Source organism: Stegodyphus dumicola, chromosome 8, assembly GCF_044657685.1.
Source record: "Stegodyphus dumicola isolate Sdum_Otavi_A_Nest chromosome 8, ASM4465768v1".
In the NCBI taxonomy this organism is placed as follows: domain Eukaryota; kingdom Metazoa; phylum Arthropoda; class Arachnida; order Araneae; family Eresidae; genus Stegodyphus; species Stegodyphus dumicola.
The window spans coordinates 1,340,326-1,353,894 of record NC_140775.1 but is presented as its reverse complement, the minus strand read 5'-3'; the positions used below and the strand labels follow the sequence as shown (position 1 = coordinate 1,353,894).

The 13,569-nt window shown below is 33.3% G+C and overlaps 1 protein-coding gene across 1 annotated transcript in view; it reads right to left on the bottom strand.

The window, feature by feature from the left end:
* Nucleotides 1-6,808, bottom strand: part of LOC146995617 (uncharacterized protein CG3556-like) — a 103,090-nt gene extending 96,282 nt beyond the window's left edge. The window contains exon 1 of the mRNA XM_085821501.1: nucleotides 6,649-6,808. Coding sequence (XP_085677627.1) covers nucleotides 6,649-6,697 — 49 coding nt within the window. The 5' untranslated portion in view covers nucleotides 6,698-6,808. The remainder of the gene's footprint in view (nucleotides 1-6,648) is intronic.
* Nucleotides 6,809-13,569: the final 6,761 nt, after the last annotated feature.

Genomic DNA, 13,569 nt, shown 5'->3' with positions numbered 1-13,569 from the left:
TTTCGACACATTAAATAGAAAACTAATAATAATCAATATCTCTTTTACAATATAAAATGAGAACTCTACTATGAACAGTATCTTTTTTTTTTTTTTAAGTTTGCAAAGAAACAATTTTAAATACTAATGGATTACAAAAGTACTATTCCATGAACAAAAAAGAGGAAAAAAAAAAACATTTTCGTCTCTAGCGCGCGAAACTATGTATCGGAAATTCTAAAGGTACGTCTCAGTCTTTTAGCATTGTTACTTTATAGCATAATACAATATAATACAGTATAATTCTGCTAATAAGCACACCAGTGGCCGAGCGGTAGAGTCGCTGAACGCAGGTAGTTTGATCCGAGGTTCGAATCCCACGAACGAGCTGCCCGCATCGGCGTTTTCGTGGCTTTCCCCATGTGTAATGTGTATACAAGCCAGTTTCCCTCAGAAAGTCTTCCCTTAGAAACCAATTTTAAAGCGTAATAAAATTACACACACACACACACAAAAAAAAAAAAAAAATCTGCAAGCTTTCAGATTTTATATTACTTCCAAAAGGCCGGTATTTTTAATTTTTTGCGTGTTACCTTTATTAAATATCATGTTCTTCGCATTTAAACCATAAAATTCAATTCAACATCAAAATCATATAATTTAAAAAGAGCATATCTTTAGAATTTCCGATACATAGTTTCGCGCGCTAGAGATGAAAATGTTTTTTTTTTTCCGTACAATGTTGCCATTGCTCGCTTTGAAATCATTCAGTTTCTTAATCAAACACTCATAAATGCTTTACAAAATTTCATACATTTATGCAGATTTCTCATTATTTAATTTCTTTAAATATAATACAGTGCGATGATATTTAGTGGCAACGATTTGAAAAGTGAAACGCTACAAAATGGCAAAACGAAGTTAATAGCCCTTCTGAGCTAAAACTTATTTTTAAAAGTATCACACTAGTAGTAGTACTGCTACTGAAAAAATATTATAAAGCTATTTTATAGTTTTATAATTGTTTTTTAAATTTCTATTTTACAGTAGTGTGAATTTCGCGTAATAATGAAAGACATTCCTTTTTGTGTACAGTATTGTTCGTAAGGTATTCAACTGTTAGATTGTAAAATAAACGTAATTCTTGCTGTACATAAATCGAGTAGAAGCTTATCGGATATCTATATGTGCTTAATAAACTTATTATCTTCTACATTTTTAAAGCATATAATTACAATTTAATTTCAGAAATAGTATAAATAATCTTTCTTTCAGTAGAAACTGCGTTTTTGTTTTCTGAATGTGGCTTCAAATACTCTATCAGTTCATCGCAAATTAAAATAACTGTAAATTTTGGCAATTTGAAATACGGAATGATAACATCTTCTGGCAGAGCAAAAGCATCAACATATTTTCTATAAATTCGCAACCGATTTAGAGATCTACGACCGTATTCTTCGTTTAAATACGAAAAAAATCAGCGGCGAAAACATATACAAAGCCGTTGTCTACTTAGTACATCTGGCGGCCCACAACTTGCTGTCGACTCTCGGAGCGTAGAATAACCGCAAGGACGCGAGACACATGCCTGCTTACCTATGTTATACATGAGGCGTTCTTGTTCTCCGTCACCTACTTACCTTAGGCCCTTTGTCTGGTTTTGTACTTTAACACGGCGTTTTGTCTGCTGCGATGTTAACAAAATTTCTGCTAGTATTAAGAATCTGCGAATTTCTATGATTTTGATATCGTTGCCTGATTTGGGAATTTCTGAAACATCTATACCTTTAACTTTTGATCAAAATAAAGTGTTATTACTCGTTCTCGAGGTTTCTTCGGTTTCTATTTAAGGTTTGCTGAAATGTAAACGATGTTATCCTGATCACTGCGGGCTTTTTGATCGGTCGCGGACACTTAGCCGACGGGACACTTAACCGACACCAGTTAGCCGACAGGACATTTAGCCGAAACGGACACTTAGCCGACACGGACACTTAGCCGACAGGACACTTAGCCGACAAGGACACTTAGCCGACAGGTCATTTAGCCGACACGGACACTTAGCCGACAGGTCATTTAGCCGACACGGACCCTTAGCCGACAGGACATTTAGCCGACAGGTCATTTAGCCGACACGGACCATTAGCCGACAGGACATTTAGCCGACACGGACACTTAGCCGAGAGGACATTTAGCTGACAGGTCATTTAGCCGACACGGACCCTTAGCCGACACTGACAGTTAGCCGACAGGACATTTAGCCGACACTGACAGTTAGCCGACAGGACATTTAGCCGACAGGACATTTAGCCGACACACAGAATTCGCCGTCAGGGCATTTAGCTACGGGACAGTTAACTGTCAAGACATTTTGTCAACAGGACAATAAGCCGACAGTGATGTTTAGCTGACGCGTATCCAATAATTATTTAAATTTACATCAATTACAAAATTTCTCGACTTCTCCGTAAGTTCAATATCTAAGTTATTTTTTTCCCTTATCAGTAAAACTCAGTTTTCGATTCTTGAAGATCTCATACGTGCTTTTAATTTATTCCGTTAATTTAGTATTGTTTGATATGTATCGTGCTGTTTGGTTTATATTGTTCAAATTGAAAAAGCGCTGAAATTTCTCGTCAGGGAATATGAATTAAATTTCGAAAGGAAAAAGAATTTTTTTAGCTAAGTACGACAGTCACTTAATTACATTTTAACATGGGATCTTCAAAAATTATCCGTAATGCTTCTTCATTTAATCAAATGGGTTCTTTTCAACACTTTCACATGATTAATAATTTCCCTTGTTTACTTAATGATAATAAGTTTCCAATCTTGCTCTTCCAAATGCTTTCAAATTTCTAATATCTTTACATTTCATTAATATTTTATTCATCACATCATGTTACATTCTTTCCCTTACAAAATCGTTTAGCTCCTCCCACTAATGAAATTTCCTTTCCCTGTCCTATGAAGCGATTCAGTCGCACATGTAGGTATCCAGACATTGCCTTACCCTGTACATAGCAAGTGAAATTACTGAGCATAACCTTTTCCTGTGCTAGCACAACGTTCAGGAGATTTGAATGCGAAGCATTCAGATACCATTTTATCGAAGTAGGAGGTGATGAGCAATTATATTCGTAAGGAGCAATTATAGTGATTTTACGGATATTGTATAGGCATAACTTGCTTGTAGGAATATCGTGTGAGAATCCGCAGTGAGGTGGGATCATTCATTTCGCGTTACGAACATGGACCTTATAAGAGATAGACTAATCCAGTGGGCGGGCGCGCGTCACCGATATGTCCGCAAGGAAGATTAGGGACTACCTGGTTTACTTTAACACGGAAACCTATGGCGTTTGTATCAGATAACTCTTTTTAATTGTTAAATGTGATACGCTGTATAGTAATGAGATTATGAAAGTCACAGTTTTTTTCAAATAGGATTTAATATATCTCATTAAAGCACGTTTTACTGCATTTCGTTCATTTTTTTCACGCGTAATTCTTGTACAAACATCTTTACTTTGGTTAAGCGGTAAGAACTCTAAGCACAAAATCTATGAACTTAATTTTGTGTAAAATTAAAGTAAAATTAAATAAGACTGATAGTACGTGATGCTTTGAAATAAATAAGGTAAAATTAAACAAGATCTGATGATTTTTTCAAAATTTAATGAACATTTTCAGGCAGTGGTTTTCAACAGTATAATAACATTACAAAACGATTATTTACTTGTTTATTATTTACTTGATTTATTTACTTGATTATTTACTTGTTTATATCATCATTAAATTATTAACATTAAAGTGGATTACTTATTTTAGTAATTTATAAAATTCGGACCATAAAATTTTCTGAGTGTAAAGAAGGAAAAAAAAAAGACAAAATAAAATCTAGAAGCACACAGATTTTATATTACGCCCAGAAGGAACATTTTTTTAACGTTTTGTGTGTTACCTATATTTATTGAATATCATGTTCTTCGCCCGTAAACCACATTTGAAACATCACCCGTAACATTTGAAAACAGCATATCCTTAGAATTTCCGCAATGGAGATAAAACTGTTATTTTCCGTACAGTGTTGCCATTGCTCGCTTTAAAATCGTTGAATTTGTTAATAAAAAAATCCGTTCAAGTTTTATAAAATATGAAACAGATAATAAAACGAATTCGAAATTCGGCCATCCAGATGCCCATGTTCAGGTGGAGGATTACATTATTCAAAATTTGATGGCTCTAGATACCGTCGTTTTTGTCACAGTGCGAGAAACATACATATACATACTGTATGCATGCAGATTCTTCATTATTTAATTTCTTTAAATATAATACAGGGCGATAATATTTGGTAACAACAATTTCCAAGGAGACATGGACAGTTATAGTGAAATAGCGCAAAATGCCGCTTCGAGCTAACAAATTAACTTAACCGTAAATAAAAAAATCTAACGTAGAACTAAAAATAAATTAAAAAATTAATCACTGTAAAATACAATCAAAATTAATTATTACGGTTAAATACAATTTTAATATTAGAATTAAATGTATAAAAATTAAGGAGTCAAAAGTGTTTATCACTATGATGTATTATGAAATATAATTGAAATAAAATTCATTTATAGAAATTGTGCTATAATACTCATCTATAAAAAAGCAACACAATTTGGAATTTTAAACAAAATTTTCAAAAATTCGTGTTTAAATATTTTAGTATTTTTTACTTATTTACACAAATAAAAAGCATAAAAATTGCCTGTTTGAAATTTTCTAGTAGTTCAGATTAAAAATATTATTTTCTAAAAGAAGTAGTTACAAATTTCCTTACAGCATAGGAAAAGCAAAAAATTATCCAGCCCTGAAAGCATGCAATAGCTCTATAATTATTTGGAAAGCTAATTATGCTTGATAAATATGCTAAATTTTAAAAAATAAATCTCAGTTTTGAGGATGGTGGCATGAACTGCTAATTATAGAGGTCGCAAATAATTTATACCTTTGCTGGTCTTAAAATTTACTTTTTTTTAATTGTTTTTAATAACAAAATGAAATATATTTGCTAAACTAACTCTCACTGCCATATGTTTCCATAAAAAAGTATAATTCAAGAATGACAGTAATTTTATTGCATTATTCAGACATTTCATGACAGGGAATAGAAATTTCATTAGTGGGAGGAGCCAAACGATTTTTTAAGGGAAGGAATGTAACACGATGTGATGAGTAAAATAGTAATGCAACGTAAAGATATTAGAAATTTGAAAGAGCGAGATTGGAAAACTAATATCATTAAGTAAACAAGAAAATGAAATTAATGAGTGAAAGTTGATTAAATAACAGAAGCTTTACGGATAATTTTTGAAGATTCCATATTAAAATGTAATTAAGCGACCGCTGTACTTATCTAAAAAAAATTCTTTTTCCTTTCGAAATTTAATTCATATTCCTTGACGAGAAATTTCAGCGCTTTTTCACTTTGGCCAATACACACCAAGCAGCACGATACATATCACACACTGCTAAATTAACACAATAAAAATTAAAAGCACGTATGAGATCTTCAAGAATCGAAAATTGAATATTACTGATAGGTGAAAAAATAACTTAGATATTGAACTTATGGAGAAGTCGTAAATTTAAATAATTATTGGGTACGCGTCAGCTAAACATTACTGTCGGCTTATTGTCCTGTTGACAAAATGTCTTGACAGTTAACTGTCCCGTAGCTAAATGCCCTGACGGCGAATTCTGTGCGTCGGCTAAATGACCTGTCGGCTAAGTGTCCTTTTCGGCTAAATGTCCTGTTGGCTAAGTGTCCTTGTTGGCTAAATGTCCATGTCGGCTAAATGTCCTGTCGGCTAACTGTCCGTGTTGGCTAAATGTCCTGTCGGCTAACTGTCGGTGTCGGGTAAATGACCTGTCGGTTAAGTGTCCTTGTCGGCTAAATGCCCTGTCGGCTAACTGGTGTCGGTTAAGTGTCCCGTCGGCTAAGTGGTTTTCGGCTAAGTGTCACGGACCCCCTTCTTGATATACCTTATTGATAGGTTATTTTATGCACATATCATTTATGATGAGTTATACCCTGTCTTTATTCCGATGAATTAAGATTTTCTGACAGAGTAATGTGCTTCCGCAAAAATCTGTATTTGCTAAGCTTGCTGAATATTGGGAGCTCCACCCCGGGTTCAATGCCAGCAGATGGATGAACTCAATCTTTATTAAGTCCTCACAAAGGTAATCCTCTCTTTAGACAGATAGCCATCGTTTGTTTTATCATATTCAAGTAACCTAGCCTGTAGACTTCAAATTGATATTCGATGAATATTCATCTGTGTTTGGATTTCTGGCCATGGTTACCTAAACTACGAGATGTCGTTATTGAGATGGCATTAAATCACACTGCGCAGCACAGAAATACTACATCTCCAAATAAACATAGTTCATTGCCTATATAATAATACGGCTTACTCGTTGAGTTTTAATTTTTACTGCAGGTCTATTCTCCCGTGTTGTAATCACAAAGCACTAAACTGATATATTTGTTTTTTGAATATTTCAGGGTATAGCTAAATGTAATTCTAATGAACATGAAAATGAGCAAACATTTGGAATTGAAAATTAAAACAAGGTATTTTTAAGTTATAAATGAAATAAGACACTCACCTGATTGAAAACATAAGGCAACAAAAATACAAAAATAAAGAGGCAGCATTTTCTGAATGTCTCCTTCCTCGAAACCGGATTTTTGCTGTAACGCGAACCGGGGTATTTCTTTATTCTTATACCGCACTTCTGAGGTAAATACTCCTAAAATTTATCTTGAAATCAAAGAGTTAAGTGGTATTTTTATTCTGAAGAAACCTAAAATGATTTACGACACTGGTGAAGATAATTTCAATAAATATTCTTGTTTAATAATAAAAAGGAGATATGAGATAAATTTTATCGAGAACTATTGTCTTAAACAATTGCTTTATTGTTCTTAAGGGCTGAGATATGAGATTTTTAGACTTACACTTTTTTCAAAGAATAGCTCTGCGTATACGTTTGCTTGTTTCTTTTGAAACGAAAGGTCATTTTTGAAGATCATTCAGACTGCAAATAATAAGAATAGTACTTACTTCAACAACAACAGAAAAAAGGGGCGTATGCATTTGATTTTGTTTAATTTTAATTTTACACAACTAAAAACTGATACATTACTAATTAGAAACTGAAGTCATAAGGTTTGGTTTCAAGCGACTAGCACTATTTCCATTAAAAAACTTCTCGTCGAAAGTCTGTACTCCCTGTAGCAGTCTATAGACTTTACAGGTTCCCTGTCTGTACATGTAAAGTCTGTACCTGCATATAAATTTTGATGTGCATACGTCATTACATCACTTGGCTTTCTAATGTTATCTAGGGTTCAGACAGTAGTTAAAATGTTTTCTCCTTTCTTATGGTCTGTCTTTGTGATGTAATTTGGGTTTAACCATCTTTAAAGTTTATTGCTAGGAGGTGAAGACTTAATGACTCTGGCATTGTAACTAAAACACATATCAATACGTGCCTTGCGACAAAATCGTAATAAAAGCATTTGACCTGTGTACAGTGATAATATATAATAATCAAGCGCAATTAAAATATCACAGTAGAAAGTAGTATTGAATTAAACAACAGTTTAAATTATTCAATAATAAAACAATAGGGAACTATTTCTGTAAATGAATATCACATTATTGCTATGATATTTAACACTTTACGATGTGATATAAGGAAATTCGACATTAATACAGACGTAATGTTCGTTATTCTAATGAGAAGACGCATATTTTTCCAACTTTTTGTTGAGGGTATCACCCTGAGGTTTTACGTTACACACAAGAAATATTTATCTTAATAATAAAGTACTTCAAATATTCTGTTAGTTAATTAGAACAAGGTAAATTGTTAGCTTTCCATCTTTTCCATGTAATTTGCTTCTTGTGATTTTCTGCCATAATTCCAACTAATATTAACGTGTGTGAGATCTAGCTCGGTTAATATTTAACTGGCCCAGCCAATAAAACTGATCTAACTGCCCCTCTTGCACACCAGAGGAGAAATCTTGTTCAACGAGTTCCCATTTTTAACTATTCCGATTCCCTCGCTAGGTAACTCCAGTGGATTTATGGATAAAGAAGCCTTACAGAGGGGAAATGTGGGCGCCCTTTGTTATTTACCAGTGGAGGAATTCTCTCCCCCCCCCCGGATTAAGCAGAGATAATGATACAGTAGCATAGTAAAGTTTTTGCCGCGAGAGAGGAAGGGGATGTTTCAGGAGAGCATCGGTTATTAGGACCTTCCTGCTGGGGCTATGGGCATTTTTGCCCGCCGGAAATATGACTTCTCATATGTCCTGTTGATGGAGCACATTCCTGTGTAACAATCTTCTGAAAGAATGGAATTACTGAATCTAAACCCCACATCGTTATTAATGGCACCTGTTTAAAGTTTTTTTTTTTTAATTATAGTTCATGTTATTGTGCATAATTCGAGTTGGAAATTCATTGAACCCTTTCATTACAGCAGGACTTCTTTGTAGCAGATTCGGCCGCCGCAGCACAGTCTATTTTTATTTATTCATTGTAATATTTTATGTAATTATTCTATAAAATAGATAATTCTTGTTGGCAGTTAAATTGCAATCATTGTTGTCACTTAATCATTTAATTGTTTTCGATTTTTGTCTTCTGAAAACAAAGACTATAAATCACCTTCTGAACGCCTTACAGTAAATAAAACGAGTGCATTTTGAGATGAATATTTTGCATGTAGTAAATTTTTAGCATAAAAAAATACTAGTGCTTGCATTAAGCTTTGCTTTGTATTTTTTCTTTTCATAGAAACTGACAAAGAAAATGAGAAAATAAAATTTATGAATAATTCAGAAAAAAATGTGGTATAGAGCTTATAAAGTAATCTAAACTCTTCATTCTGTATTTATCGAGTACCCTCGAATATTTCCCTCATATTATTAACCCCGAGTGCAACTATTAAATAAGTTCTTCCCCAGTACTATTACACAATAACTCTGCAACCGCTTTGTATCTGATACTGTGATTCTCAGGTTATTTTTTAAAGATATGGCAGATAAATGTATGCACCAGGCTTCGAATTGAAAACTAAAAATTTAAATATATAAGTGTTATTATAAATAGTCAAAAAAACTTGACTATCATATAATTTTAGTTAAGGCATAAAATAATTTTTATGTTATTTTGGTCTTTTATTTGAAGTGCCTGTAATTGGTAAAATAAGGTAAAATGATCAGATAAGCAATCTTTTCTGATTATTAAATAACTATTGTCTTTTAATTACTCGTCTCTAATAATCATTTCATAAAAGCATAATTTCCAAGTTCTAACTACCACTGAAAGCTAGAAAGTTATTTATAGGTTCTTCAGCTACCGAGTACGAGTTATTGCTAAGAACTTTTCATGTTTGACATTAGAGGAACCTACTCTAACGAATAACTCTAAGTGAGCACTGCAAGCCTAAATGTAGTCCTTGATAAAATGATGAAGCAAAGCGATAGATATCTTACGAGTGCACCTTATGTGTAGTACCTAAAGAAACAGATATTCATTATTTTGACATCTGTAAGGAATTTAGAGAAATAAAATCCTTTTGAAATGTTCAGTGTTTCAATAAATTGCAGTTCAATTTAACTAATAAGGATTGATTAACTTTGATATATTTAGACGCTTTTCTTTTTTGCTAAATATCTAGTTGACAAATTTCCTGAGGTACAGGATCGTGTCTGTGTCTCTCAGTATGGCAAGAACTTAGACGAAAGGGCTGTACTCTTCTTGAAAATGAAAGAGGGATGTACATTCAACGACGAACTGGTCCGGAGAATTCAGGATAGGATTGGGACGGAGTTGATATCTTATTATATACCAGATGTTATTTTAGAAACAATGGATATACCTGCAAGCAAATAGTGTGTAATTATTCGCGTTTGTGTTTGTATAAACTAGAAATTAAATAATAACTGTTTTCTTAAATGATTTATTATGAAACAACCGTATATTGTTACTGAGAAATTTTTAGCAAATCTGAATACTTGTGAATAAGTTTTGTAAATGTGTTTATAATTATTGCTTAAATTTGGAATCCATAAAATTTCAAGTACACATATTTATAGCTTGTTCATTATTTACACCTAGAGAAATTATGTCGAAAAAAATCGTTTAACCAATTTCGAATGTCCCAGAAGTACACATTCCGTATTTTGCAGCCCTTTGTTATTCTCTGGATCAGGAGGAAACTTCCGGAAGGAGTTGTGCAAATATTCCACATAGAAAAACTTTTTAATATTTAAAAGCAGACGGCATGGTAAGGAAGGTTTTTATAAAGAACAGTATGTCATTTCTCATCATTTGTGTTCCGGAGTCATCAAGGGGAACAGCAAAATTTTCAGAAAATCAATTCGTTTTTGATCCAGATTTAGTGTACCATCCCAGACAATTTTTGGCTATGATTTTTGTATGTTATATAATCTATTTTTTGGACGATAATCTGATTCAAAATTTTCTTTTGAGCGATAACGAGAGGTCTTCCCTGCACGCGCGTTTGAGAAATGTTTACAGGTTCGCCAGTTAATAAAACAGTTCAGAGAATAAGGGCTAAATACATAGTGTCAAAGAGAGAGCAAAAGTGTTCAAAGAAAGAGATAAAGTATCCTAAGGGGATTCAAAGAACAATATCGAGTATGGTACAGAAAGACAAGGGTGTCAAGTACAGTTGCCGAAGACAAACCGCTGGGACGGATGTTGTCCAAGGTTCAAGTATTATGGAGAGGAGCCAATTCCATGTGATTAAAAGCTTTAACGGTTTCGTCGTTTGTGTTCAAAGAACTCTTCCTTCAAAATGCAAAGAAGTGCTTGATTATAGAACTTTTTAGCTTGCGGTAATTATGACTTTTTGTTTCTGGTCATGAGGACTTCATTGATAGAAAGTTCAATCGTTAAAGGGGAAGAGAGCTGTGATTTTAAATAATTATTTTAAAATATTTTTTTATTTGCTTTTACTTATTATATTAATTTTTATCCATTAATATTATTGTTTTTCTTTCGACTTGTTTTTACTTATTTACAGTTATAAGGTATTTCTCTCGTCTTCTTAGCATGCCTTCGTAGTGTAGTGGTCAGCACGCTTGACGTGTACTCCAGAGGTCCTTGGTTCTATTCCCGACGAAGACGTTGTTGATTTTTTGTCTCTCCGGCTTTCAAAAAAGTACCGAATGTCTCTACAGTGGCGCCCGAATTGAAAGGGGGGGACTGATGATTCTTCATCACCAGGATTTGGCGACTGGGGCCCCTAATCCTCATTCGCACTTTAAAAGGGGGAGTATATCTCCCGCCTTCTTAGCAAACCTTCGTAGTGTAGTGGTCAGCACGCTTGACGCGTATTCGAGAAGTACGTGGTTCGAGGCCCGTCGAGGGCATTGCTCATTTTTCATCTCTCCCGCTTTCAAAAAATACCTAATGTTTCTACACAATTAATATTTACTTCTTTTTGCATGTTATTTCAGTGTAACCTAGTGCATATTTTTCTCATCACTTTAAAATGTTCTCTATTCTATTTAATTTGAGAAGAATAATTATATTTTTGTTCTATATGCACAATATATAAAAAAATGAGGTAAAAAATCTGCCAAAGAATCACACAACACATACGGCATTCTCAAACATTCTATCGGAATGGCTGGCTGCTTTTGTTACGTATGTATATTGGAGCATACCAGTATGAATTTGAAAAGGGTACTACCAACCAAATACACACTATTAAGCAAATACTCTGAAAAACAGAATAATATGACATGACATTGATACATACCACCTTTTCACTGATTTTAAGATTGCTTACAATAGCATTAACAGGAAGAAACAGTTTCAGGCGATGCTGGAGCTGGGAGTCCCTGAAAAATGGATGAATCTGATAAAGATGGATCCTTAGGAGAGTTAAATGCAGAGTTGAACTGGGAAACGAATTATCGTATGTATTTTATACTGAAAAAGGCCTAAAGCAATGGGATTCTTGTTCCTGGCTATTGTTTAATATCTTCCTAGAGAAAGCAATAATAGACACGAGCATACAAATACAGAAGATTGTTCAGTCTGTTCAGTTATTGGCCCAAGAAAACTAGATCTTACAATATGTATGCATGTACGAGTCTTTTACTATACTGAACAAAAGAGTTTTGTTAAATCATAAGCCAGGTTTTTAATTTCTTTAGCGAGAAAACAATTATTTATACACGTTCTTCTTAAATTGCTTGAATTATATTAAATTTTTATATAAAATATAAAACGTTTTAACAAATTTGAAAAATATAATACTTATTCCTTTTCTTATAGTACACTGCAAGCGGGAAGGAACTGGAAATTATTGTGAAGAAAATCAGCAATAATATGCCTTACAATCCAGAAACTGTGATCAATCCAGAATGTCTTCGAAATTTTTATAATATACCAGAATTGCAAGGTTTTTGAAGAATGAGCGGCACACAAATTAGTAAATTTGAATAAAATGTGTTTTCTGGTAGAAGCAAGTTTGGCCTTTTTTAGCATTATTCTTAAAGCGGTAGTAAAAGTTTGTACTGCAGTTAGTAGTCATGCAGAGTATGAGCATGATCTCTGCAGGCCTTTTCAGATATTTTCATGTATACAATTTTTCATAGATTAGGTAACATGCACACATTGAGAACTGGGTTAAATAAATTGCTTTAGAATATTTTAAAGCTACACAGAATGCGTTACTGAATAAATTATTGTACTGACATATAAACTTGTAAACGAAAATTACTAAAGACATGAAACAAGTCTTTTAAAATTTTATCAAAATTGTTGTTATTTATTTCCTGTATTTTAAATAGTTTAAAAAATTTTCAGCTGATGTAAAGAAACATTTTGCATATATTTTTTAAAAAGGAAAAGGCTAAAAATAAAACACTTCAATTTTATGAGATTTACAATTGAATGTCAATTAATCACAAGTACTAATTCTCATGTGTTAGAAATTTTTCAGTTTCCTTTTCTACTCAAGCTCCGAGAATTGAAATATAAAGCTGTAAAGTCAAATGCAATTCAGTGTGTTCAGAGCTCAGTTATGTTATGTTATGTAGAAGTGAAGGGGGCCACTTAATATTAACCCTAAGTAAGTAGGTATTAGTCCCACACACTAACTAGAAACTAACAACATTCTGGCATCGTTCCTGAAGTCGTGATAGAAAACAAGCGTCTACGGAGAGAAGGCAACTTTTGGGATCATGAATCTGATCCTCCCGTCTTACGCGCATCTCAGTTTGCGCATCATGTGACGTTAACAGATACGTCAAAAATGTGTCTGTTTACATTTTGCATTTGACTTCGTGCGTTTTATGCTTCGTTAGTATGTGAATTTTGCTTTCACATATTTATAATGAACTGAAGAATCTCTCAATAAAAGACCCTTCTCACGGCCAAATACTTAGGAATATTGTGAGGATTCTGCTTCAGAATATTAGAATATATAGCACCAATTTAAATGAGCTGGGTGGTGATATCAATGATCATT